Source organism: Zalophus californianus, chromosome 13 (assembly GCF_009762305.2).
Source record: "Zalophus californianus isolate mZalCal1 chromosome 13, mZalCal1.pri.v2, whole genome shotgun sequence".
In the NCBI taxonomy this organism is placed as follows: Eukaryota; Metazoa; Chordata; class Mammalia; order Carnivora; family Otariidae; genus Zalophus; species Zalophus californianus.
The window spans coordinates 5,302,014-5,325,851 of NC_045607.1; the positions used below are offsets into that span (position 1 = coordinate 5,302,014).

At 56.2% G+C, this 23,838-nt stretch overlaps 1 protein-coding gene across 1 annotated transcript; it reads right to left on the bottom strand.

The window, feature by feature from the left end:
• Positions 1 to 450: 450 nt before the first annotated feature.
• On the bottom strand, positions 451 to 22,483 carry AIF1L (allograft inflammatory factor 1 like). The gene is made up of 6 exons (XM_027616852.1): positions 22,327 to 22,483; positions 22,075 to 22,136; positions 11,290 to 11,356; positions 8,626 to 8,667; positions 6,194 to 6,356; positions 451 to 3,371 (listed from the first exon to the last, which is right to left on the bottom strand). Exons 1-6 carry the CDS (start codon positions 22,355 to 22,357, stop codon positions 3,284 to 3,286), a joined length of 453 nt encoding a protein of 150 aa, XP_027472653.1. The 5' UTR covers positions 22,358 to 22,483; the 3' UTR covers positions 451 to 3,283.
• Positions 22,484 to 23,838: the final 1,355 nt, after the last annotated feature.

Here is a 23,838-nt window from a genome sequence, read left to right on the forward strand (position 1 = left end):
TAGGACAGAAATTCTTAATCTGGAGCCTGTGGGTTAACTGGAGGGGCAGGGGGTATTTTCTGCCACTTACTGTTTGGTTTTCAGCAAATTGCTTATTTGCTCCAAGCCTGCTTCTCATTTTTTTTTTAAGCTTTTAATTATTTGAGAGAGCATGATGGGGGAGGGAGAGGGAGAAGCAGACTCCCCGCTGACGTGGGCTCCCTCCTTGGACCCTGAGATCATGATCTGAGCCAAAGGCTTAACCACCACCCAGGCACCCCCGTTTCTCATTTTTTAAATAAGGATAACATAATAGAACCAGCCTCATAGGGCTATTGTGAGGAGTAAATGAAGTCCAGTATTTAACAGAACCTGGCACAGGGGACACATTCATTAGAGCTGTTACTATATCAGCTATCTTTTCTGAATTTGCTGAGTCTAGGAACTGTCCCCAAAATACACAAGTCAAGACATTGATAAGTTTGTTTTATTTCTAGTCTGTAGAGATGACATCTGGCGCGCCACACACACACGCACGCACGCACATGCACACTTATCCACCTGAAGGTGCCCGGCAAACTCCTTCCTTTTGAGTCACAGGGACAAAACCATACTTGGCAGTCCCCGAGTTGCTGGTTACATTAGATTTGGTCTTTCAGAAAGAAGACAGCTGAAGTTCTAAGAAGCTGAGCCCTTAGCCAGAGAGGTCAGTCCCAGAGCCAATAGCCACAAACTGAAATACACGCAGACCACGCCCCCTTTCCAGGGACCACTTTTGAGCCCCTCTCCCTCCCGGAAGTGAGTTCTAGTAAATGGTGGGGGGGCTGGTGGTGTTTCCCAGGACACCCCCCCCTTCCAATGAGACAACTCTCTTTCCCACCCTTTCCAGAAGCTGGGGACACACCCACTTATCCACCTCCCTTAAAGGAGGCTTCCTACAGTCTTGCAAACGGTGAAACCTGTTGAAATAAGCCTGGTTGCTTCTGCCCTCCTTTCTGAGTGAAGAACAGGTACACTGACTATAATGGGTAGTTAAAGAAGGTATTACCCTGCTCAAAGGTCTCAGCCTGTCCCAGAGAAGAGAGGCCAGTGGTAAGGGGTGGGGGGCAGGCAGTTGTTCATCTAATGATCTGGGTGGGGGGAGGGAGAGGCAGAGGAGGTGCTGGGGTGAGATTTTACATTTACAGGGAGAACTGTTTTGCTGGGGTTTAAACTTCAACTAGGTTTGTGCATTTGAAGCTGCTCCTTAGGCTGAAGATCAGCCAGTCATGGCCAAATAATCTTGTTCCTGAACTGGTTGAGACCAGTGGATTAACCCAACCTTGGCAATTCCCCATGCCCTACCTGCTCCATTCCCTCCCAAGCTGCTGCAAGGGAGCTCCTCAGGCCCTTGATTATGGGGTGGGTCACTAAGGAGCCACAGGCAGCCCACACTGACTCCCACCTCCAACAGCAACCTGACGTTTCCATTTAACGTTTTGACGAGGGCTTCTCCAAGATTCTTGCTCAGTCTTGGGCCCAGGATTGCAGTGCAGTCACCCTACAGTCCCCTCTTTCTTAACATCCATCTCACTGATCGTTGTCCAGTTCTGACTTCCCCACTAGACTAAATTCCACGAGTCTGTCCATTTTACTGCCTGGTTCTTAGCTCTTGGCCCATAGCAGGTGCTTAATAAATAGATTCAATGGATGAGTGCCTCTAAGTCCCGAGTGGGCAGGGTAAGGGACTCCAGAACACAGATGGGGTCAAGGCTGGGGTCCCTGCTCAGCCAAGATGGGGCTGAGTGGGACACCTTCCTGCTCGAGTTCTGAGAAGTGGCTTGGCGGAGAAGCTCTAGGGAAGGCAGAACTGCAGAAGCAGCCAGGCCCATACCCAAACCCCCTGGTGCTGACATGGAGGCACTGGGAAGGGTGAGTCCTGGCCCAGGGCCTTCCCCAAGTACTGACCTGGGAGATTGCCCCTCCCCATTCCTTCTCCCATTTTCATCACTGAGCCCAGACTAGCAATGAGGACGGGCATGGCATCTGGACAGCTGGGTTCCAGTCCAGACTTCTGTCTCCCGATTAACCCCTTGGCAAGGCACTTAATCCTTGTAAGCACCAGTTTTCCCACCTGTGAAATGAGAGGACCGGTCTAGCTAACCTAGAGAGTGGATCAGGGCTCTCAAACCTTGGGAGTCCATCATAAGGGAGCCCAATCCGATCCCCAAGCTCAAGGTTTTGGGTGATTGGAAATGGAGATTAGGGGTTGAGGGCAAGGCACATGTCAGGACAAAGTGGGGGGACTTAAAGCTTATAATAGGTGGTCAATAAATATCCATTGAATGACTGAGTGAGTGAATGAATGAATGAATGAATGGAGTAAGATGGCAAGGCAAATAGGGGGAGCACAGTCAGGTTTCAAGCAGATTGGGATCAGAAAGGCCACCTTCTGTTTCTCAGCTCTTGGCTTATTAGTGGTGCTGACCGTTTGCCACGGAGGTGACAAACGGAGGAAAATTCTATTCCTCCTCCTATCCCGTTGACCTCAGCATCCTCCCCAAAAGGTGGCACCAGACCGAACAGACACCCCTCCCAAGGCCCCTCGCCTCCCTTCTACTCCCAAAGCCCTTTGCTGCCCCAGCAAAGGACACGGGGGCTGCACTTTCCCTCCAAGCTGCCTGTAAAGGTGTGGCTGCGGGGAAGGCCAGAGGATTCCTTCTGGAACCTTCTTAAAGGGCTCAGATCACCAAGCCCCTCTCCGTCTCTCCTTCTGTCACCTCCCTGAGGATGAGAAGTGTGGACTGGGGGAGGGGGTCAGCGGGGGAGGTGAGACACTGGGTGGTCATGCCCTAGACGACTCAAGAGCAGGGAACCACAGAGCTGTCTGAGAAAAGCCTGGTTCCCACTCCAGGGTCTTCTGTGAGTGGGCTGTGGTCCTGACCAGGGCCAGGCCAGCAAGCCTGGACTTAGCTCAGGGACCCTGGAAGGCCGGACTCTGCCGGTTCCAAGCATGAGGATCACAGCCTTCAGTCTCCCCGTCCAGGCTGCCCCCTCCTGGTTTTGGTTTGATGTCAGCCCTTCTGCACAGGGAAGGGGGAAGGAGGGGAGACGAGAGGGAGGGTCCCCAAGGCTCAGAATTCCCTGGCCCAGAGCCCCTTTAAGGCAGGTAATTTGTGCTTTACAAAGATATCACTGATTTTGCTGGTTGAAAATGAAACAAACGCATAATGACCAGACAAAACAAATAAAGACAAATCACGATGACTCAAGAAGGGCGGCAAGATCAGGAAGGAGGAACGGGGGCAGGTCCAGACGGGGGTCCTCAGGGCAGGCTGGCAATGTCTCTCTCTGGAGGGGGGCCAACTGGCTTGGGGCTGCTCTCATTGGCTTTTCCTTCAAACATCATGACTCTGGTTTGGAGACGGAGGTTTAAAAAAAAAAAAAAAAAGAAACAAGGCAGGATTAGGACTCCTTCCCTCAGCCAGGGAGAGATCATCTCAGCCCTCCGGTCTGCAGGGCCCTCAGCCGAATGCCCTTGCATCCATTCTCCAGTGGGATCTTCTCAGTGTGGAAGGGGCTGCTAGTCCCATTTCACAGAACAGAAAACTGAGGTACAAAGATCTCTATATTCTAGGTCATGGGTCTTCCCCTAACCACGTTGCCTGAAGGAGGCAGAGCTAGGCTGGGCCATGGCTCTGCTCAAAACCCCTTCAGATCTTCAAAAACTTCCCGAGGTTTTAAGAGTAACATCTGGGGCCCCCCGGGCGGCTCAGTCGGTTAAGCGTCCAACTCTTGATTGTGGCTCAGGTTCTGATCTCAGGGTCATGAGATCAAGCCCCAAATCAGGTTCCACTCTGGGCATGGAGTCTGTTTAAGATTCTCTCTCTCCCTCTCCCTCACTCCCCCCCCCCCCCACTCTCTCTCTCAAAAAAAGTAGCATCTGGGAAGTAGAGGATAGAGGTTTGGATGGAGCCTCTGGAGGGAAACAGCCCGATATGAATCCCAGCCCCACTATTTCCCAGTTGGTGACTCAAGCAAGACACTCGACCCCACTGATGCTCAGTGTTCCCATCTGGAAGTAAGGATGCCCAAAGTGCCAACACCCTAGAGCTGTTTCAAGTACCCCACGCCTCCTGTAGGCACTCCTTGGGTGGGCTCTTTCTGTCCCCTGGCTATAAATCCCCTCCAAAGGGCGACAGTCCACAAGCAGCTTACCTCCGAGCTGATCGGCACATCCAGGCCCTCCTTGACCTCTCCCCTTGGATGTCTAAAGGACACTTCTAACTTAATCCATCAAAAACTCAACTGCTAATTCTTCCCCTAAAGCAAACAGCAATGTCACTCATCCCAAACAGACCAGGATCATCTGACTCCTTGCTGTCCGTCACACTCCGTACCTGGCCATCGAAGCAAGGCTTCCAGCTCTGTCTCCCAAATCATTCCCGATTCCAGCAGCTTCTGCCTACCTTCACTGCCCCTTCTCCAGGCCGAGTGGCCTCATCTCTTGCCTGAACAGCCTCCCTGCTGCCACTCTCACCCCTGCCGCAGCCAGAGGCTTTTAAAAGTCAGCCCTGAGCTTAGAGTCGTCCAATGGCATTCCTCCATATTAGTGCCAAATGCTAAGTGGGACCATGACCTACCAGGCCCCGTGTCACCTAGCCCCGGCCCGTCTCTGCAAACTCATCCTTCACTCACTGCACTCACTGATGGCCAGACACACTAGCTTTTGTGCTATTCCTTTGAGCATACAAGCACAGTCTGCCTCAGGGCCTTTGCACTTGCTGCTTCCTCTGCCTGGAATGCTTTTCCCAGGATCTTCGCAGGGCTATTCTCTTTACATCTCCCTCCCTCAGGGCTCTGGTCAAGTCTTGCCTTCTCAATGAGCTCCTCCCTGCCCACGATCCCATCCCCCTCTGTTCCTCTTGTCCACTTTGTTTTTCTTTGTACTACACCATTGCAATCTGGCATTTTAGTTTTTTGGGTTTTTTATTTTGTTTTTGTCTGTCTCTTGCCATGAGGATGTAAGCTCCATGAGGCCAGCAACTGATGTGTCCCCAAAGCACCTAAAATAATTCCTGGTCCATAGTTGGTGCTCAAGAAATACGTGCTGAATTAAATAAATGATACAGCTAAGGAGTCACTGGGTAGACCAGTGCCTGATTGCCACACGGTAAATGCACTAAATCGTAGGTGTTTTCTAAGAGCATCAACACACTCCTGTTGCTGCCACCTGTGTCATCCGGCATCCCAGGTGCACTGAGGTCTGACCTTGATGGTTTTCCCACCGTACCTCTTGCCCCATCCCAACTCACACTAAAAGCTCGGTGGCCTGAACTGTGGGCTCATGAGCAGTTCCTCAGCTTCCTTGGGCCTCGACTTCCCCCTTTGTAACAAATGAGGTAGGTAGATTTTACCTTCCTACCAGAGACTCTCCAGGGAGTCTCTGCAGCGGGGGCAGGACCTGGGAAGTGTGATTTTGGCCACCACATACTAGGTGTTTGCCAAGAGCCAGGTACTGGGCTGGGGCCTTCATATGCGTTAGGTCATTAGCCCTCAGGACACTTCAACAAGACACTTGATATCATCTGATCTCACTTACAAACCAAGAAACTAAGGCTCAGGCTCAGGGACCTAAGGGGATTTGCCCAGGCTCGGTTAGGGGGCCGGTAATGGCATCAGGATTTGAACTCTGCCTCCTTTCAGAGCCAGTTGATAACTACGTTATGCTCTCAACAACCCCGTGGGGTAGTGGAATCACTTTACAAATGAGGAAACCCAGGCTCAGAAGGTTTCACGGTAGATTTATTTTTAAGATTGGATTTATTTATTTGAGAGAGAGAGAGAGAGAGAGAGAGCACACAAGCAGGGAAGAGGAGCAGAGGGAGAGGGAGAAGCAGGCTCTAAACTGAGCAGGGAGCCCACTGTGGGGCTCAATCCCAGGACCCTGGGATCATGACCTGAGCTGAAGGCAGATGCTTAACCGACTGAGCCACCCAGGCGCCCCTCAAGGTAGATTTATCATCACCACCATTGTTCTGCTTCCTGAGTGCTCATTCTACCGGAAGTTCTGGGTATTAACGTGACCATTTGACAGATAAGGAAACCGGGTTCAGAGAAATCAAGAACCTCGTCCAGCAGGTCACACGAGGCGTTGCCCCCTGGCTGGGGCATGGCCTCTCCACACACAATGACTTTGCCTTCAGAGGCCCCAGGAGAGGCGGGAGGTACTCACAGCTTGAGGACAGCCGACCGCTTCCCCAGCATCATGTTCACAAAGTCTCGGTAGGAGATGGTGTCGCTGACCCCACCTGTCACCTCTGAGATCATCTTTTTCATCTCCAGGTGGGTCTTGGGGACCCCGAGCTTCTCCATCATCCTCTTTAAAGACATCAGGTCTGCCAGAGGAAAAGCAGATCCATTAATTGGAGACAGGGTGCGGGCCAAGCGAGGAAGCTGGTAGAGCTCCCCTGGCTCCCACGTCCAGGAGAAGCCCTGCAGCACAGCCCCTCCCTGGGGACTGCAGCCAAAGGCCTTTCTCCTCCAGAGAGAATGGGCCCATCACACCCTCCCTGCTCCCTTCAGAGAGCAGTATAGACTAGTGGTTAGGGACATGGACTTGGGTTGCAATCCAACTCTGCTCTTCCCGTCTGCGGGACCTGGGGCAAACTACTTAACCTCTCTGAGATTCTGCTCCCATAAGCGGTAAAATGGGTTGACGGGATCATTTGAGAAGGCGCGATGCAGAAGTACCCAGCACAAAGCAGGTGTTTAGTAACGGGGCCGCTACTCTTCACTCTGTTAATGTCTGCTGCGCCCTGAGGTCGGGGTGAGTGTGTGCTCACTGCTCCAGCTCCCTGGGGAGTCACTGCCCAGCAAGGTGGGGTCAGGGAGTTGGCTTGACCCGAGGCAGGGCAGGTCATCCTGCAGGGTGCCGGGCAGCAGCTTCTCTCCACCTGCCACTCCCACCCAGCAGTCCGAGGGTTCCGCCTCCGCTGGCAGGGCGAGGGGGCCAAAAATACCCTGCCGAGCAGGAAAACCAACAAAGGAACAAAATTCAAGGAAAACAAGGGAGGCACCAAAAAGTCACTACACTCCGCAGAATCGCTGCCTCTGACCCCCCGGCTCCCCAGATCTTAGGCAATTTCCTTCAGATTGTTCTGTGAACAATTGGGCCGGCAAAGGATGGCAGGAGGGAGGCAGGACTGGGGGCCGATTTTTGGGCCAGGGGTGTGGCGAGACAGCTCACCCGAGAGCAGGGCGGGCAGAACTGATGCCAGACCCCCAGGTAGGTGCCAGGATGTCCAGGGCATTTCAAAGAAAACTAGGCATCACTCTGTGGGGAAGAGGGAGCGGTCTCCCACATGCTGCTGGCCAGGCTCAAAATTGGCAAGACCTTTCTGGAAGGCAATTTGGCAAGATGCTTCAAAAGCCTTTGACCCAGAATGTCTAATTCCTGAGATTTACTCCAAAGAAATAATTGGCGATGTGGACAAAGATTCATGTACAAAGATGCTCTTCACAGGACTATCAAAAGTAGTTAAAATTGGAACTGTCTAATTGCGTGATATTAAGGCACTGGCTAAATAAGTTACAGTCCAGCCCCGCAGTGGAATATTACCCAGCCATTAATTATATTTCACAAGAAAAGTTAATCGTATGTCAAAGCACTCACAATATATTATTTTTTAAAAAGGAGTTTCTCAAATGGTTATAAAACAGCATTTGTGATTAGAACAAAGGGTGGAAGGATATAAACCAAAATGTTCAGAGCAGTTATTTCTGGGAGGGAGGACTCTGGTTGACTTATTTTTGTCTTTGTGCTTTACTGTGTTTTCCAAAAGTTTTTATGATGAAGATGTATTGACTTGATAACCCCATTTTTTTTTTTTTCCTAAAGGAAAGCAAGGATAAAAATATTTAAAAAGGAGAAGAAGGAGACAAGACAGAGGAGGGGTAGAAATGCCGCAGAAGCGGCAACACTGAGCTCAGGGCAAAACACAGGAGGGAAAGCCAGTTTGGGAACCAAAGGCTGGGATCTGGACCCTGGGCCGACCACTTAACCACCATGTGCCCCAAGAGAGTCAAGTTCACCCTGCCGAGGCTCGGCTTCCTCGTCTGTAAAATGGGGATAATTAAGCCGGCCTTGACCATGTTATAGCATTACTTGTGAAGGTCAAGGTATAGTCTTGGACCTAAGGGCCAAGGGACAGGCGTTTGTCACCCCCCACGCCTGGACCACACGATACAATCAGGGTCTGCTGGAAGAGGGAAACAATGTACTCGGAAGCACGGTATCCAAATGCAAGGACAAAGGAACCGCCAGCCCCACCCCACCCCCAGGGCCAGGGCGGCAAGAGCCCGAGCATCTCCAACCCTGGGCAGGGGTGGCACCCTCTCTATCCTGAGTCCCCGTGGCACCTGGCGCGGAGGGCTGAGACATGCGCAGGGAGGTGAGTGGGAGGGACGCAGTGAGGAGAGGAGTCTGGGGGCAGTGGATCCAGGGTAGAAGGCAGCCAGGCTTAAGGCCGGCATGCCGGCTTGGCCCATCAGGGAAGCTTCAGTGCGTGCCCCTCACCCACACAGGCGGGCCAGTGGGGCTCTTTGGACCCTCATACCCTCCACCCACCGGACACCCTCCTCCCCTGCAGTCGAGGCCTCACTTACCAATCTCGCCCTCATTGTTCAGGTCAAACTCCATGTACTTCTCTGGAAATCACAGAGCAAAAACTGGAGTTAGCTCAGAAGCAGGGTCCCAGAGACGCCCTTGAGGGCAACTGGCTGGGTCCCCAGGGAGCCCACACCATCCTCCTCACCCCCTCACTTGGGGGTCTTGACATGAGACCCATTATCTCAGCCATTGTCTCTGGAGAAAGAGCTCGCCCTGCCTGCACCCTTCTCCCACGGGCGCCATGGAACAAGGTGCTAGGGGCCGTTGTGACTCTCTGCTGAGGAGGGCAGCTACTTCCTCCCAGGTCCCCACCAGCATGAGCTCGCTGCATCACATTGGCTCCAAACTGACTAGAAGAGATTCCCAGGCCCTGATCTACGGGTGCAGTGTCTTTGGGAAGGGTGGGGTGGGGTGGGGGCAGGAACCGGTATGTTCTAGAGTGTCTCAGGTGATTCTGAGCCGGGTGTGGGAATCACCGATTTAAGGAGTCCCTGCGGTTCTGAACCTTTGGCGGGGGGGGGGGGGGGGGGGGGGGGGGGGGGGAGGTGGGCTGTGGGCACCACTGAGAATCTGATGCTCTCCTGAGAGAAATGCCGTGAACCTGCCCTTGACCCAGGTGGCACATACAGTGTCCAGGGGTAGGCAGACCCTCCCCATCAAACCTCACCTACAGACCTTGAGTGAAGCCTCTCTGATCAAAGGGTCCAGGAAATCTCCAACAGTGAGGGAGGGTAGGTGGAGCAATGAGCTTGGTATCCTCTGACAAGGACAGCATGTGGCCCTGGGCAGGTCCCCAGCCCCCCCCCCCCACACCACAGAAAAACAGGGTCCTCTTGGTCTAGTCTGCACTGAACAGCCAGTATGAGAAGGCCAAGGTCTTCCCAGTGGCCGGAGTGGTCCCTGTGACCTTCCTGAGGGTCTGCCCTCCAGCCTCTCGGGCTGCCTCTTCCTCCCTCACCTCTGCTCCACTCCAGCTGGTCCTGCTGCTCCTGGCCCATGCCTCCACCGCACCCACCCCACCAGCCCCTCCCTGCCGCACTCCTGCCGGGGAGTGCTGCCCCTCGGCCTAGATGTTCCTCCCAGGTATTCTCCGGGCCCCCGCTCATGCTTTCAGGGCTCCCCAGCCTTTCTGGTGGGGCACTGCCACCCCCACAAAGCCCCTACGGCCATCTGTGTGCTCTGCAGCGTCCTTCTGTTCCCCACTCCCTTCCCTGCAGCACATAAGCTCCTTTACTCAGGGCTCTCTGTGCCCCATTGCACCCCAGGCCTGAAGTGGGGCTGGCACGTAGGAGGTGCTCATTTGGAGGTCAAATGAGTGAGTTGAAAACCTTTACAGTCCCTTTGATTCCAAGCTAAGTTCCCGTGGTTCCAGTCCACCCCGATGGACCCAAGCCGAGGTCCCAGTGAAGACAAGGAGAGAAGAGCTCTGTCCCTCCTCCCAGAGCCACCTCTGGAGAGGGACCCCCCCTCCTTGGTACCCAGGGATAAGGGAATGGACCGCTCCTGCTTTGCGTGGCTCTCCCGGGGGTGGCGGGACGGGTTGGTGGAACGGGGCAGGGACGGGGATGTCTTTGTTCTAGTTCCTCTTTTTGTTAATGTAAACAGGCCCACTGGGTAATGGTTCAGAGCAGGGGATTTTGGAGAGAGACCAACACGTGATCAAGCCTAAACTCTGCCATGGGCAGGCTGTGTGACCCCATACAAGTGACCCCACCTCTCTGAGCCTGAGTTTCTTCATCTGTAAATTAAAGCTCGTACCCACCTCCCTCCTGGCTGACTTGGGATGACCCGGGGAGCTCACAAACAGCTTTCGAAGTGCTTCCCACAAGGTCAACACTCAACAAAGGCTTCACCATCAGGGTGCTGCCTAAGGACAAGGAAGCTGTGAACAGCTTGAGGAGCACTTGGCAGGCTCTTTGCCTTGGAGCAGGGAGGATGTCCACATCGCCAAGACTTGGGGGAGGGGGGATGCGGCCTCGAAGATATTCGTGGGGGAGGGGGGATGTGGCCCGGAGGATATTCGTCGAGGTCCTCCAGTGGCCAGGACTCCCTGCACGCCGAGAGCATCTCCCAGGCAGGAAAGGTGGGTCTGCCCTGCTCCTTATGTGCACGGCTCCTCTCCTTTCGGGCGGCTGGCTGGGAACCAAGCGCCGGGGCCCGGAACAGAGGGACCTTTATGCCGCCCCCTCCCCGCGCGGGCTCCTGGGCCCTGTTTTCTTTTCATCCTGTGCTGCTGGGATTCAATGGGCAGAAACTCTGCCCCCTGCCCCACTGTGGCGACACAAACGTCCATTCTGCACAGGGGCTCCCGAGCCGCTCCCCCGCGGAGGGGAGAGGCCAGGGCTGCTACAAAGGGCTGATTGTGTGCTGGGGCCCCAGGAGCGAGCAGGGCCTGGGCAGCAGCGGACAGGAGCCAGCCTGAGCCCTGCCTGCCTGGCAGCCGGAGGGATTGGGGGGGGGGAGGCTGCGGGCAAGGGTGAGGGGCCTGGGGTAGCATGGAGGCAGGTAGAAGGGTGGGCACCCCATCTCACAGCCTTCCAGGAGGAGGGCGTTCTGGAAGAAGCAGGGGGCGCAGGCTGGCCTTGTGGGGTAAGAAATCCTGTGCGCCAGGGGGCCAGCCCAGCTCTCCCGGGAGGGTGGCGCAGACAGCCCCAGCTTACCTTTGAAGGCGGCGAGCTTCTCCGGCAGGGTCTCTTCATCGCTGTACTTCTGGTCACAGAGAAACTCCTTCGAAGGTAAAAGTACAGCACTGAGCCCCGGGTCAGCAGGCAGAGCTTGCTGACATGGAGGCCCATGGTCCCAGTGTCTGCTCCCATGCCAGGTGGCCGGCCTTGGCCGGGGAGGGCAGGAGGCTTCGGTGTTTGTCCTGGCTCCCTGTCAATCCCTAGAGGCAGATCCCTAGAGGCAGGAATCTGCCCCGTGGGCAGGAAGTACGCTTGGCAGCCCAGGGTGGGGCCCCGGAGGCTCTGCCCTAAACACCTTCAGCCAGCCTCTGAATTACCAGTGTAGGGACCTGGGCCTCCTCCCCCAGGGCACCCCGGCTCCAAGATCCATGAAGCTGTTAGCCCCAAACACAAGCTGCCGGGTTTCCAGCCTTAACTTCTTAAGTGTATGACCCTAGCTTATTAATTCCTCCCTCGATCTCTATTGTTTTATCTGACAAATGGGTACAGTCATCACAGCTACTTCTCAAGTTTTAAGAGACTCCAAGGAGAGTGTACGTATGACTCTTGGCGTAAAGCAAGTGCTCAATAAACGGCAGCTTACTGCGTTGTTAGTCTTTGCTCTAGCCAGAAAATGATTGTATATGGCTTGGGAGCTTGGATTGTATATAGTTCTTGTCCATGTCCTCACCTGTAAAACAGGGCCACCTTCCCCTCAAATGATGCCTTTCAGAACAAGATGTGCAGGAGGGGGAGGGGTGCGGGACACAAGCAATGGCCTCCAGAATGAAACACCAACGCGCATGATCTCTTAGGCTCTCCCAGTGGGCCCACAAAGTAGCTCTATATTACTTCCATTTTACAGATGAGGGAACTGAGGCTCACCCAGGCAGAGCTTTCACCTCGGCTCCGACTCCTGCAGAGCCCGCACCCCTAACCCCGACACTTAAAGATGGGCAGATAGCAGGCATTCATCCGGCTTCAAAACAAAACACCACTGATTAGTAAGCACCTGTTATGCTGGGCACAGTGCCAGGCAGCTTGCTTGCCTTGTTGCTAATCAAGCCGCCCTAGAACCTGTATTCAGATGGGAAAGCAGGGGCTATGTATGTCCCCACCCTAGCCCCGGACTCTGCAAATTCCCTCTCTTCCCTGGACCTCGCTTTCCCCATTACTGAGCAGACCGGACATGGGCATCGCCCCCTCCTTCAACTGTTTTTGAGGGACCACAGGGTACACGGCTCTGGTCGAGGCATCAAGGGAGCAGGTGAGAGCAGGGAAATAAGGTCCTTATTGTGAAATTACAAGAAGCTCGTGTTTAAAATGATGTTAAATGTTATCTAGAGCCACCACTCCATCTGTTTCTAGATTCCCGCTGCCATCTCCCACTAACCGGTGACCAAGCCTGTACTTACGCATCTCCCGGGACACAAGACCTTCCAGTCTGCCGTGTAAACCCCCAAGAGCTTTAATGTAGGAGAATGAATCGGAGAATAACTGGTAATAAAGTACTCTGGGTTTGGGTCTCAGTCCCCCCCTCACTAGCTGTGAAATGGGCACAAGGGTATCCATCTCCTCGGGCACCTGCCCCTCAACGGGGATAACCCACTGTGGACACTTAGTACCAGGTCTCGTTGTCAGCCCTCAAGAAGCAGCGGGTATGACTAAATGTGAGGCAGAATAGGGTCCCTTCGAGGGTTCACGTTCTTCCACATTAACTCAACCCCCTTCGACAGAGAAGGAGCTATCCACCCGCAAGTGTGGCTCCCCTCGTTGGTTCTGGGGGCTCTGTTCTACCCCTTGAGCCCAATGTGCCTGGATCCCTAGAGGGGGTCAGTACCTATTGCGGACAAGCTCTGGCCGGTGCAGGATTTCTGCTTTGGGAGGGCACTGTGCTGTCTCGTTAGGGTGGGAACGGTAGGGCCGGAGGTTAGATGACATGTGTGAAGTCCCTATGGCTAGGAAGGCACAGGCTTGGTTTGGAACCTGAGTGTTGGACTCCAGGGTCCAGGCCTCCAGCAGCCTAGCAGAGGGCAACCCCAGCGCCCACGGTGTGGATCGGCCACAGCTTCACATCGGATCTCATTACCAGGTGCCGCGCTGGGTCCCGCCCCCACTTAGCCGGAGCTGGGCTACCCTCCTCCTGGCTGGCTCTGTCCAGGACTTCTCTTCATCTGGGCTCCCTCTCATAGCTCCCCCCACCCCAGCCCCGCCCCATTCTCTGACCCAAAGTAGGACAATTAACTCTTGTGTGTGGCCCCGAGCAAACCAGGCACCTCCTGGGGTCACAGGTCCAGTGATCTGCACAGCAGAGGGACAACTAGTCAGTGGTTCCCAGACTTCGGGATAATGCAGAAGGAAACGTTTCCCCAAAAAGTAAAAAATAGAGGGAGGTGCCACGAGTTCAAAAAAGGACATTTCGGGGGCGCCTGGGTGGCACAGTCGGTTCAGAGTCCGACTCTTGGTTTCGGCTCAGGTCATGATCTGGGGGTCCTGAGATCGAGCCCCATGTTGGGCTCTGCACTCAGCATGGAGTCGGCTCATACCTCTCCCACTGCTCCCCCCAACCCTGCTCTCTCTCTCTCTCATAAATAAAATCTTTTAAAAAAAGGACATTTCATAAAAGTGGGAAGTTCATCATTTTTAAATGGAATCCATTTAGCCTATGTTCGGTTCACTGCCTCGCCCCCCGTGTTCCCTCTGCTTTACCATTTCGGGAACTGGAAAACCTTCTCAGGGGAGGCACAAGGCTCCGGGCAAGGCCCAACATCTGGGAACCTCTGGCAAGAGTCCTGGGGGCCCTCCCAGCTCCTGCCTTCTGGTCGACCGGAAATCCTGCACCAGCCAGAGCCTGTCCCCAACAGGTGGCAACCCCCTGTGGGGAGCCAGGCACGTTGGGCTCGAGGGGTAGGACATGGCCCCTGGTCTTGGAGACAAATCACACACAAACGATCACAGGACAACCAGGCAGTGACTCCTGTTCACTGGGCCCGACCCCGGGCTGGCAGGGACAGCAACCCTGGGGGGCCATGATTATTGTCTTCTCACCGAGGAAGCCAGTTTTCTCCTTTGCACTTCTGACCACCTAACATGCTGTTTTATTGGTGCTCTCTCCCCCCACTGCTAAAGTGAGTGCCTCAACCACCCTGGCCTCCTTTCTGGGTCTCCCCCGTGCCAGGCTTGCTCCCACCTAGGGACTCTGCCCTTGGCTGTGCACCCTCCCTGCAGCGCTCACCCCCCCCGACACCCGCATGGCTCTCCCCCCCCACCTCCTAACACAATTGACAATGTGGTGCTTATTAAGGGTGTCGTCCATGGTCTGTCGCCCCTGCTACAGTGTAGGCTGCACATAGTAGGTGCTCAATAAATACCTGCAGGCTGAGTGAATGAACTGAAACCCAGAGAGGATAAAGAACTTGCTCAGGGGCGCCTGGGTGGCTCAGTCGTTAAGTGTCCGCCTTCGGCTCAGCTCATGGTCCCAGGGTCCTGGGATGGAGCCCCGCATCGGGCTCCCTGCTCCGCGGGGAGCCTGCTTCTCCCTCTCCCGCTCCCCCTGCTTGTGTTCCCTCTCTCGCTGTGTCTCTCTCTGTCAAATAAATAAAATCTTTAAAAAAAAGAACTTGCTCAAAGCAGTATAGCTACCAAGTGACCGAGCTGGGATTAACCACCACAGTGGAGACTGTCCCAGTCCTCCACAGAGCTGAGGAATCCAAGTGACCCAAGGTGGTGGCTGTTGGAAGGAGGCCGGGGGTGGGGAGTGGGGCGTGGGGGGGAAGGCAAGCCTTTGGCCACAGATGCCAGGAGGATGAGCTTACTGTCTCATGCCCCAGAGATGCCTAGCACCCAGCAGTGCCCAGCATATAGTAGGGGCTCAGGAAACATCTGTTGACTGGAGAGGCCTGGCATTCAGCCTGGAATCACTTTCTCCAGTCTCCACCCTGACAAGGGTGGGGCAACTCTGCAAACGTGCACACGTGCCACACAGACTGGAGGGGCTCAGAGGTGGGAATCCCGTTTTTCCTTAGAGCCCCAAATGACAAGGGCTTGAGCCACACAGTGGCCAGGGCTGGGAGAGGCATCTGACCCGTTCATGCGTGGGTGGGCAAGCCTTGCTGACCCCAGGCTTGGGGCAGCTGCGTGGACCAGGCCTTTGGCAGGGCACCAGGGAGGGGGCAGGTGGGCCGCAGAAACAGGAGTTCCCACTGGCGGGGCTGCCATCTCTCCCCCCCCCCCCCCCCGGCTCCACACTTTGGATTCTTGGTTCCTGCTCAGGCACAGCCCTCCGCCTCCCCGCTTCCAGGTGTCCTCCTGCCCCCACCCCGGATCCTTGCCCAGCCTCGGGGCACAGCCATGCCCAGCAGGCAGGCACCCTGGGTCCCCAAGGAGAGGAGAAAGAGAAGCCACTGCAGATGTTTGGAACAAAAGCAAAAGAGGGTGAGCTGGAGCCCCAGAGCCTGGGCTCGAACCACGGAGTAGCTGTGTGTAAATATGACCTCATTTGTCTGTGCCTTGGTGCCTTCATCTGTAGGAAGGATAAAAATATCTCCTAGGCTTGGCCTGAGAATCGCAGGATGTAAGCAAATACATGAGAAGTGCTCGGACAGTGCCTGGCACCTAGTAAATACCACATAAATGTTAGCCGCTTATTATCGGGACCTCCTAACACTTACATGCATATAATCCACTTATAACCCCCACGGCTCACCATTCAGACCTTCATCAGCTATTAAACGGATTCAGAAGCAAACTCCCTCCCCTCACTTAGGCTGGTTATGATTTCTCTTTCCCCTTTCTGGGTATTTCCCTTGGATAGATGGGACAACTGAGGCCCAGAGACGTTGCTCAGCTTGCTCAACGTTACAAAGTTTTAACAATTCAAGCAAAGTCTACCTCCCTTCACCATCCCAGCTCCTTCCCTGCCCCAAACAAGGAGAGGGTGGCCCGGCCACAGGTTTCTGGGCAAAGAAAGTCAATACCGAGAGTTACCTTTCCTCTTGGGCAGCTGCAGAAGGTTATTCCAGGGGCCAGGGAACCACTCTCTAGCCCTCTAGGGGGATGCAGAGGGTGTTTGGATGCATTCCTCCACCCCCACGCCCCTCTCCCACTCCAACTCACTGTCCCCAAAGACCAGTTTTTCCAGCTGCAGAAACTGCTGTTAGGGCCTCTAAGGGATGAGGGGTGCAGGGGGCCCCTGGGCTCTGAAATGGTGGCCTGGTCAGTCCCTGGCAAAGACCAGAATCCGCAAGTGGGCAGGAGTCTGGGGTCAAAAACAGGAAACTGTGAGCCCCAACGTGGAGTGTCCACGGGCAAGGCCCAGGAAGGTGGCAGGACTCTGCTAAACACCCACACAGGCACAGAACCTGGAAGGGACTGCTCAGAGCATCCGGCTTGTCCTCTTTGTTCCATAGCTGGGGAAACTGAGGCCCCAGAAGGGAAAGTCTTGCCTCAAGCCACAGTGGTCAGGACCCACATAAACTCCCTGGGTGCGGGGTGTGCGGGTCAGGGGGCTTGGTGGGGGGAGGTTGAATCGAGTTGCCTGGGTTCAAATCCCAGCTCCAGCACTTGCTAGCTCTGTGGCCCTGGGCAACTTGCTTTCCCACTCTGGGCCTCAGCTTCCTCATCCGTAAGACACGATCATAATGATAGAACCTCCTCACTGGGTTGGTGTACGGATTAAATGAGCTAACTGCATAGAGACAGCCTGGCTCCTAGCACACTCACTAAGTGCTAGCAGTTACTACGATGTGTTTGGATTGTCCAAACTCAAGCCTCACCAAGAGATAAACGTGAGCAGGGGAAGGGCAGAGACCTACCCACAACTCTCTCTGTCCCATACTGCGCCACGGAGTCCTCCTGGTAAGCCGCGACCCTTTGGCCGTCCCTCTGCAAGGGCAAGCTTTGATTTGTCCTTGGACACCAGGCAGACTTGGCAGTGACGGGCCATCCACACGGGACAGAGTGCTCCCACCTCGGCCCCAGGGGACGGCCCCTGCTCGCCGCTGCCTCTCCCTGTCCTCTCCAACCTCTGATGCACATCAGAATCCACCCCTTATCCCTGGGAGCCCCATCTAGGCACTTGTGCCGGGAAGGGAATGTTTCCAAAACCAGCTGAGGTTGGCAGCCCCTGTTGTGTCCGGCCTTCCGGATCCCTGCCACCTGCCGCCTCTCGCCTCCTTAACTCTCTTTCTGGGCTGGTACCTCTAGCACCTGTTCCCAGAGGCTTGCTCCTGGCCCTCCAGGCTTGTCTTTATATATTAGCTGCAGCAGAGTTTTGGGGCAGGCAGATATCACCATCTTGGAGGCCATCCAAGGAGCTGGTGGCTGAAGCCCTGGGCAAAACCCCCAAGGACAGGCAGCACCATACCGGGCCTGGGCCAAGATGCCTCTGATGCAACCCACAGGCTCTTAAAGGGCCAGGGCCAGGTCCGTGCCTGGTGCCTGGTGTGCAAGCGCCTGTAACGTGCCCCACAAGGACAGCAGGCTCACGTTCCCCACGGCAGCTCTGGGGCCTCAGCTGGATGCAGCATCCTTGCCAGCAGATGGGGCAGCTGAAGGAAAACACCCCACAGACTACACAAACGAAGCCGACCCAACAGAAATTCCATCCTCGGCTTCCTGGGACGCGGCCATGCCAAGGTCGAGACCGGCTGTACCTGCGGGGACACTGAATCCTCGGAGGCTCACGTGGCTGCTTATCACCATCTCCCTTATAATATATTAAGGAAGAGCAAGAGAGACGGGTGCCTGGCGATGCCAGCTGGGCACATTCACCGGGCAGGGACAGACAGGGTGGCACAGGGTACACAGGGAAAGAGACGCACCTGTGTAGTGCCTGGCTCAGGTCTCAGAGGTCCCCTATTGCCGGGGCAGGTTGGGGACATATAACACCGGGGCACAGATCCGCAGTCTGCCCTGTCCAACGCTTCCCAGTACAGACAGTGCGTGGGCTCTGAAATAACCACTAGGCCCCTAAATGCTGCAGGGAATGCCAAGTGCCCTTCACTCGACCCAGGAGGGCTGGGAAGGTGAGACAGTAGCCAGAGATCCTTATCACCTGGGCAGGAGAGTCCTGTGTCACAGGCGACCTGGCGGACAGGGTCCCGGGAGGGCCACGGGTGCTGTCAGAGTCAGAATCCCTGCTCTGCCACTTCCTGGCTGGGTGACCTTGGGCAGGTGACTTCACCGAGGCTGTTTCCTCATCTCTAAGACGTGAGCCTGAGTAATCCCTGTCCCACGGGGATGTTTATAGACTCCTCCTGCACATCTATCTAATCAAGTGCTCCATTCAGAGGAGTCACTGAGATAATGCACGTCAAGTCCTGCGCATGGGGCAGAGGCACGACCCACGTTATTGGTTCGAGATCCTGGCCCCTGGATGGTTACAGATGCAGCCCTCGCCATCCTCTGGGCTCCTCCTGCTCAGCCCCAAGGGTGAGGGCACTCTGCGGGGCACCCTCCCCGCTCCCCGCCCCCCCCCCCCCACAGCCTCACTGCTTCTCTCTGTCCCTGTGGGAAGCTGGAGAGAATTTGTCCTGTTGCCATATAAGGCCAGGCCTGGCTGGCCCGGGGTCACCTGCCATGCCACCAAGGCTCAGGGAATGTCAGCTATGTGGGGGGGAGTAGGAGGCGCACGCAGGTCCTGCCCGCTTCAGTAGTGCCGAGAACGCCCACATGCCCTTGCACGCGCACGCACACGCACACGCACACACAGGGCAGACAGGCTGGCTTCAGGCAATTTACTCAGCCCCTCTTGAGTCTTGTTTTCCGTAAAATGGGAATAGATACTCACAAGATGAGAGTGAGCGTTCCATACGATAATGCCCAGAGCACTCCTGGCACGCTGCCCAGCTCATGCCAAGGGCTCAGAAAATGATCACAAAAACTAGAGTGAAACCAAAAAAAGTGCATTTCCATGCAGCCCCCCAGGACCCTCCAGGTCCACCCAAGTCTCCTTCTACTTTTGCTCCTGACCCTTATAACAACAATAGCTGAGACTGAGCTGCCCTGCTATCCTCTGGAAGCTGGCCTGGCCCTGGGGTGGGGGGAAGGCCCCAGAGGGAACTGGGGTGTTGGCCCGGAGAAGCCCCCAAGCACATGCAGCCCCGTGAGTCATGAAGCCCCATCCTCCAGGCACTCCTGCTTCCGCAGGGCCACCAGGAAACTGCTCCATCCGGCCCCCCCAGAAGCCCTGCTCCAGTGGAGGCAGTGAAGCTGCTCCCCAAAGAAAGGCAGTCTTTTCTGGGCTTCTGGGCTGACAACATGGTTCCCTCTAGAATCTGCTCACCCCGGGGAACTTTTGCTGTGGTCACGGTCATGGGTGAAGCGGACTCAGACCCTCAAACAGAGCGACCCCTCAGTCTGCAAAGAGCTCCTGTCTGCTCATCTCCACTGATTGTCGCAGGGACAGAGCAGGGATCACTGCTCCCATTTCAGGCTGGGAAGACTAAGGTTCTGCCGCATGGAAGGGTGCAGCCCATGGCTTGTCTCAGACCTTGCCCCTGGGATTCCACTCCCTGCGTCTTCAAGCACCAAACAAACCGATGACACAATCATGACAGCTCTGTGTCTCACACAGATTATCTCCCTGAAAAATCACCGCAACCAAACTACCATTATCTCAAGTGGCGTGCCCAAGGTCATAGAGCCAGCAAGCGCTCTGCCCACCCCTTCATCCCCACTCAGGACTCCACACTGTGGGGGGGGGCTTGACCTCCTGGGGGTGAGGGAGCAGCTTAAACTTCTGGTTTGATCCTGGAGTCCCCTTCCTCTGGTTTGATCCAGCAGCCGGACAACAGCCTGGGTTCGCATGGGGGGGTGGGGCTCAGAAAAGCTTCTGGGCAGGGAAAGGACACTAGACCGCAAACTCCATCACAGGCTTCTGTGTGGCCTTAGCCAGCTGCCTGCCCTCTCTGGGCTTTGGGGTCCCCATGGCCCCCTCTTGCTCACTTTCTCCAGTCCCAGCACTGTTCAGATCAGCCCCTGAGAGCCACAGCCCCACCTCCTTCCGAGCCAAGCCAGTCCACCTCCCAAACCACCCGGTAGCCTACCGCACGCCCCTGCCCTGGCTTGCCCCCACCAAGGGCAGGACTGGCACGGAAGTCCCACACATTCTCGGCAACTGTGGTTTGTCTGACCGTAGAGCCCTCTCCCTCATCTCCAGCTGTCTCTGGCTCAGGGTCCTGCTGGCTGTGGGTGGATTCAGCCAGCTTGGAACCCGCCCTGTCGAGTGGCCCAGGGGGCTGTATGAGGTCAGGGTTTCAGGCTTCTGTCCAGGTGGCAGGAGCAGCCAAGACCAAGGGCGGGCTGGCTGCAGAGTAAACTGGGAGGGAGCCCAGCAACCTGGACCCCTGAGAGCCCCAGCCACACGTCCAGTCTCCCTTTCAGCTGTGCTCAAGACAGCCCCAAGAGGCAGGGTGATGATGGTACAGAAGGGACTAGAGTTGACTTGGGAGGGACCCTGGGGCCCCAGAGCCTTGCTTGGGATTCCTACAGCCAGCGGGATGAAATCATATAGGCTGCCTCCCTCCAGACACTCCAAAAAAAAAAAAAAAAAAAAAAATCAAGGAGGGAATCAAGACTGCAAGCCCAGGCGAGAAGAAATACTACAAAATAGGACAGCCGTGCCACAGCCCCCAGACCCACCTCCGTGCAGCCTTGACCCGGGCCCTGCTGACCATCACCAGTTTCCCATTTGGGGACTCTAAGCTGGGCTTGGACCTTGGGTGCCCTGCAGCTGAGGGAGCCAGCAGGGGGAAATGCCCAGCCTTGTTTCAGTGGACATGCCTCTGCGGCCTGTTAGGAGGGGATCTGGGAGACGTCGACCTTAGGAAAGAATTCTCTCACCGTCCACAGAAGTCATCCCTCCTGCCAGGTACTGAACCATGCACACTACATGCCTTCCCTTGGTGAGTCCTCATGGTGACCCCAACTTCGTTCTGAGATTGGGGTACCAGATGGAGGCCAGGCCCGAGTACAGATCTCACAGAATCCCAAAGCTCAGCCTGTGCTGCCTTTGAGCTTTGGCCAATCCAGGCAGACCCTGACACTTCTCCTTATCTTCTAGAATTTAGGTGGTCATTAAGCAAATGTTTACGAAGCTCCCTTTGTGTGCCTGGCAACAGCAGATGTCTATAAAGAAATTCACAAGGTCCAACAAGAAAAGCATCAAGTATCTCAGAGAACCTTTCCTAAAAGCTGGAGTGAGCAAGAGTTATGGGGTGGGGTGGGGGTGAGGCCTTGCATTTTCTGTGGAGGAGGGAGCACCGGCCTGCAGTCTGGACCCCGGGTTCTAAAGGCAGCCCCACCTGGACTTGCCGGGCCATCTCGGGGCAGCCACCGAGCCTCTCTGGGCCTCCATTCCCTCCCGCGGCTGTACTACCGGGGACTGCTCAGAGACATCGGGGGTCCCCCTCCTCCCTGGGCCCAATCCTTGCCGCTGGTCCCAGGCGGGCTTCCGGGGAGGCCCGGCCGGGCGGCATCAAAGCTCCCGGGCGAGCCCCACCTCCCCAGTCTAAGAGTAACAACTTGCAACCCGAGACGCGGGAGCCGAGTTGGGCGGAGGGGGTGGAGGCGGTGGAGGCGGTGGAGGCGGTGGAGGGGGACCCACCTGGAGTCGGGGGCTCGGGGGCAGGGGCCAAGGGAGGAACTTGGGGGAAGCCCAGAGAAAGAAGAGAAGGGGGTTGATGTTGCGGCAGGCACAGCCTCGCAGACGGAGGTGGGACCTGAGGGGCCCTGGGATATCTGGGGGCGACTCGCAAGCTGCCCCGGGCGGCGCGCGCTTACCCGGTTGATCTCGGCCAGCCTCCTGTCCTGCCGGGCTTTGAGCAAGCCGAACGCCTTCCCTCCTGCAGGAGACAAAGAGGCGGCCCGGGAAGCGGGGGCCGGGGCGGGGGGGGGGGTCTCCCGGGGCCGCGCGCCGCCGACCCCGCCGTCCGCCCCGCGCGCGCCGGGGGCGGGCGGGGGACTCCGCGCCGGGGGATGGGGGGAGGAGGGCGGGGCAGGGGCGCGGGACAGCGCGGGGACGGCGGCGCCTACCTTGGAACCTGTTGCTGAGCGCGACCGACATGGTGAGCACCGGGCTCCCGCCGGCTCGGGGCTTGGCGGTCGCGGCGAGGCACGACGAGGAGGGACAGGCGCCCGGTCCGAACTCCGGCGGCGTGTGGCGGCGGGACGGAGGGGCGGAGGGATGGCGCGGGCGGCCGGACACACCCCTCCCGCCCTCCCCCCCCGTTCCCCACCCCCCCGCCCCGGGCCCTCCCGCCCGGCCGTCGGCATCAAAGCGCCTATTATGCGGGACGCCGCGCCCGCCGCCCGCCCCTCTGCTGGAGGGCGCGGAAAATGCACGGCGCGGGGCCACCCGGGACCTCCCCAGGCCCCTTACCCGCCCGGGGCCGCGGTGTCCCTAAAAAGAAAGTGGGGACGATCTCAGGACGCACTTGGGGTGGACTTAAGGAAGAAATACGGTCCCGGCAGCAGCGAGCGAGCGCTCCACCAGCCGAAGCTGTTCGTTCCCGTGGCCCTTGGCGCCGCACGCACTTTGGAAGGCAGGCCAGTCTCCCCAACACTTCCTTTTAACTCTTGAAAGAAAAATATGAAAACTTTCAGGTTTTTTTTTTTTTTTGGAGTTGGGAAAATGCATAATGACAAAGTGCCACGAAGACATTAGTGACACTTAAATCAATCAGAATGATTTGTGGTTTGTTAATAAAATCTATTTCTTTTTTTTTTAAGATTTTTACTTATTTTTTGAGAGAGAGACTGGTAGAGACAGAGCATGAGGCGGAGGAAGGTCAGAGGGAGAAGCAGACTCCCTGCCGAGCAGGGAGCCTGATGCGGGACTCGATCCCCGGACTCCGGGATCATGACCTGAGCTGAAGGCAGTCGCTTAACCGACTGAGCCACCCAGGCGCCCAATAAAATCTATTTCTTGAGCACTCACTATGCATCAGGCACTTTGCTAGATCAGTACAGGAGAGATTTATGTCGTTTAATTCTCAAAACTCCGTGAAATAGGACTTGGTGTTCCCATTTTACAGAAAAGAAAAGTCAGGAAGCTGAAGCTTGGGGGACAAGTCCACTGGGATGATAATAAGCCAAGCCTCCAACTCCTGGGGGGAGTGGGGCTCAGGGTGTAGGAACCAGGGACTAGCGACAGGACGGTGATGAAGTCTCACGTCCAAATCAGGACATTTCTGAGAGTGAAGGGTGGCAGTCCTCATAATTATGCTGGCAGCCACAGGTACAAGTGGGAACTGTCCTGAGCAAACAGCACACCTGGTCACCAGTAATGCACCCCCCCCCCCCCCCCACACACACACACACAGACACTGTGTCCCTGGGGATTGGATCTGGGAAGTCTCCTTCCCCACAGACTTGCCTTCATCTTGCCCCCAGGATCGGGATCCTGGGGCCAGCTGGTCGTCTTTTCTGTGGTTGTCCCTGGGAGATGAAGTGGCCAGGCTGTCCCAAGGAAGGGGGCTGGACAGAATGGAATGTCCCAAGGTGGGCCAATGCCAGGGCTGCAGCAGTTCATGGCCCCACGTGCCC

Excerpts from the sequence above, each read along its gene's own strand:
- AIF1L (XM_027616852.1), bottom strand. The coding sequence starts at position 22,357 with ATGTCGGTCGCGCTCAGCAACAGGTTCCAAG. Across the intron at positions 22,137-22,326 it reads GCTCAGCAACAGGTTCCAAG|GAGGGAAGGCGTTCGGCTTG; the intron begins GTAGGCGCCGCC and ends TGTCTCCTGCAG. Across the intron at positions 3,372-6,193 it reads CGGTCGGCTGTCCTCAAGCT|AGTCATGATGTTTGAAGGAA; the intron begins GTGAGTACCTCC and ends TCTCCAAACCAG.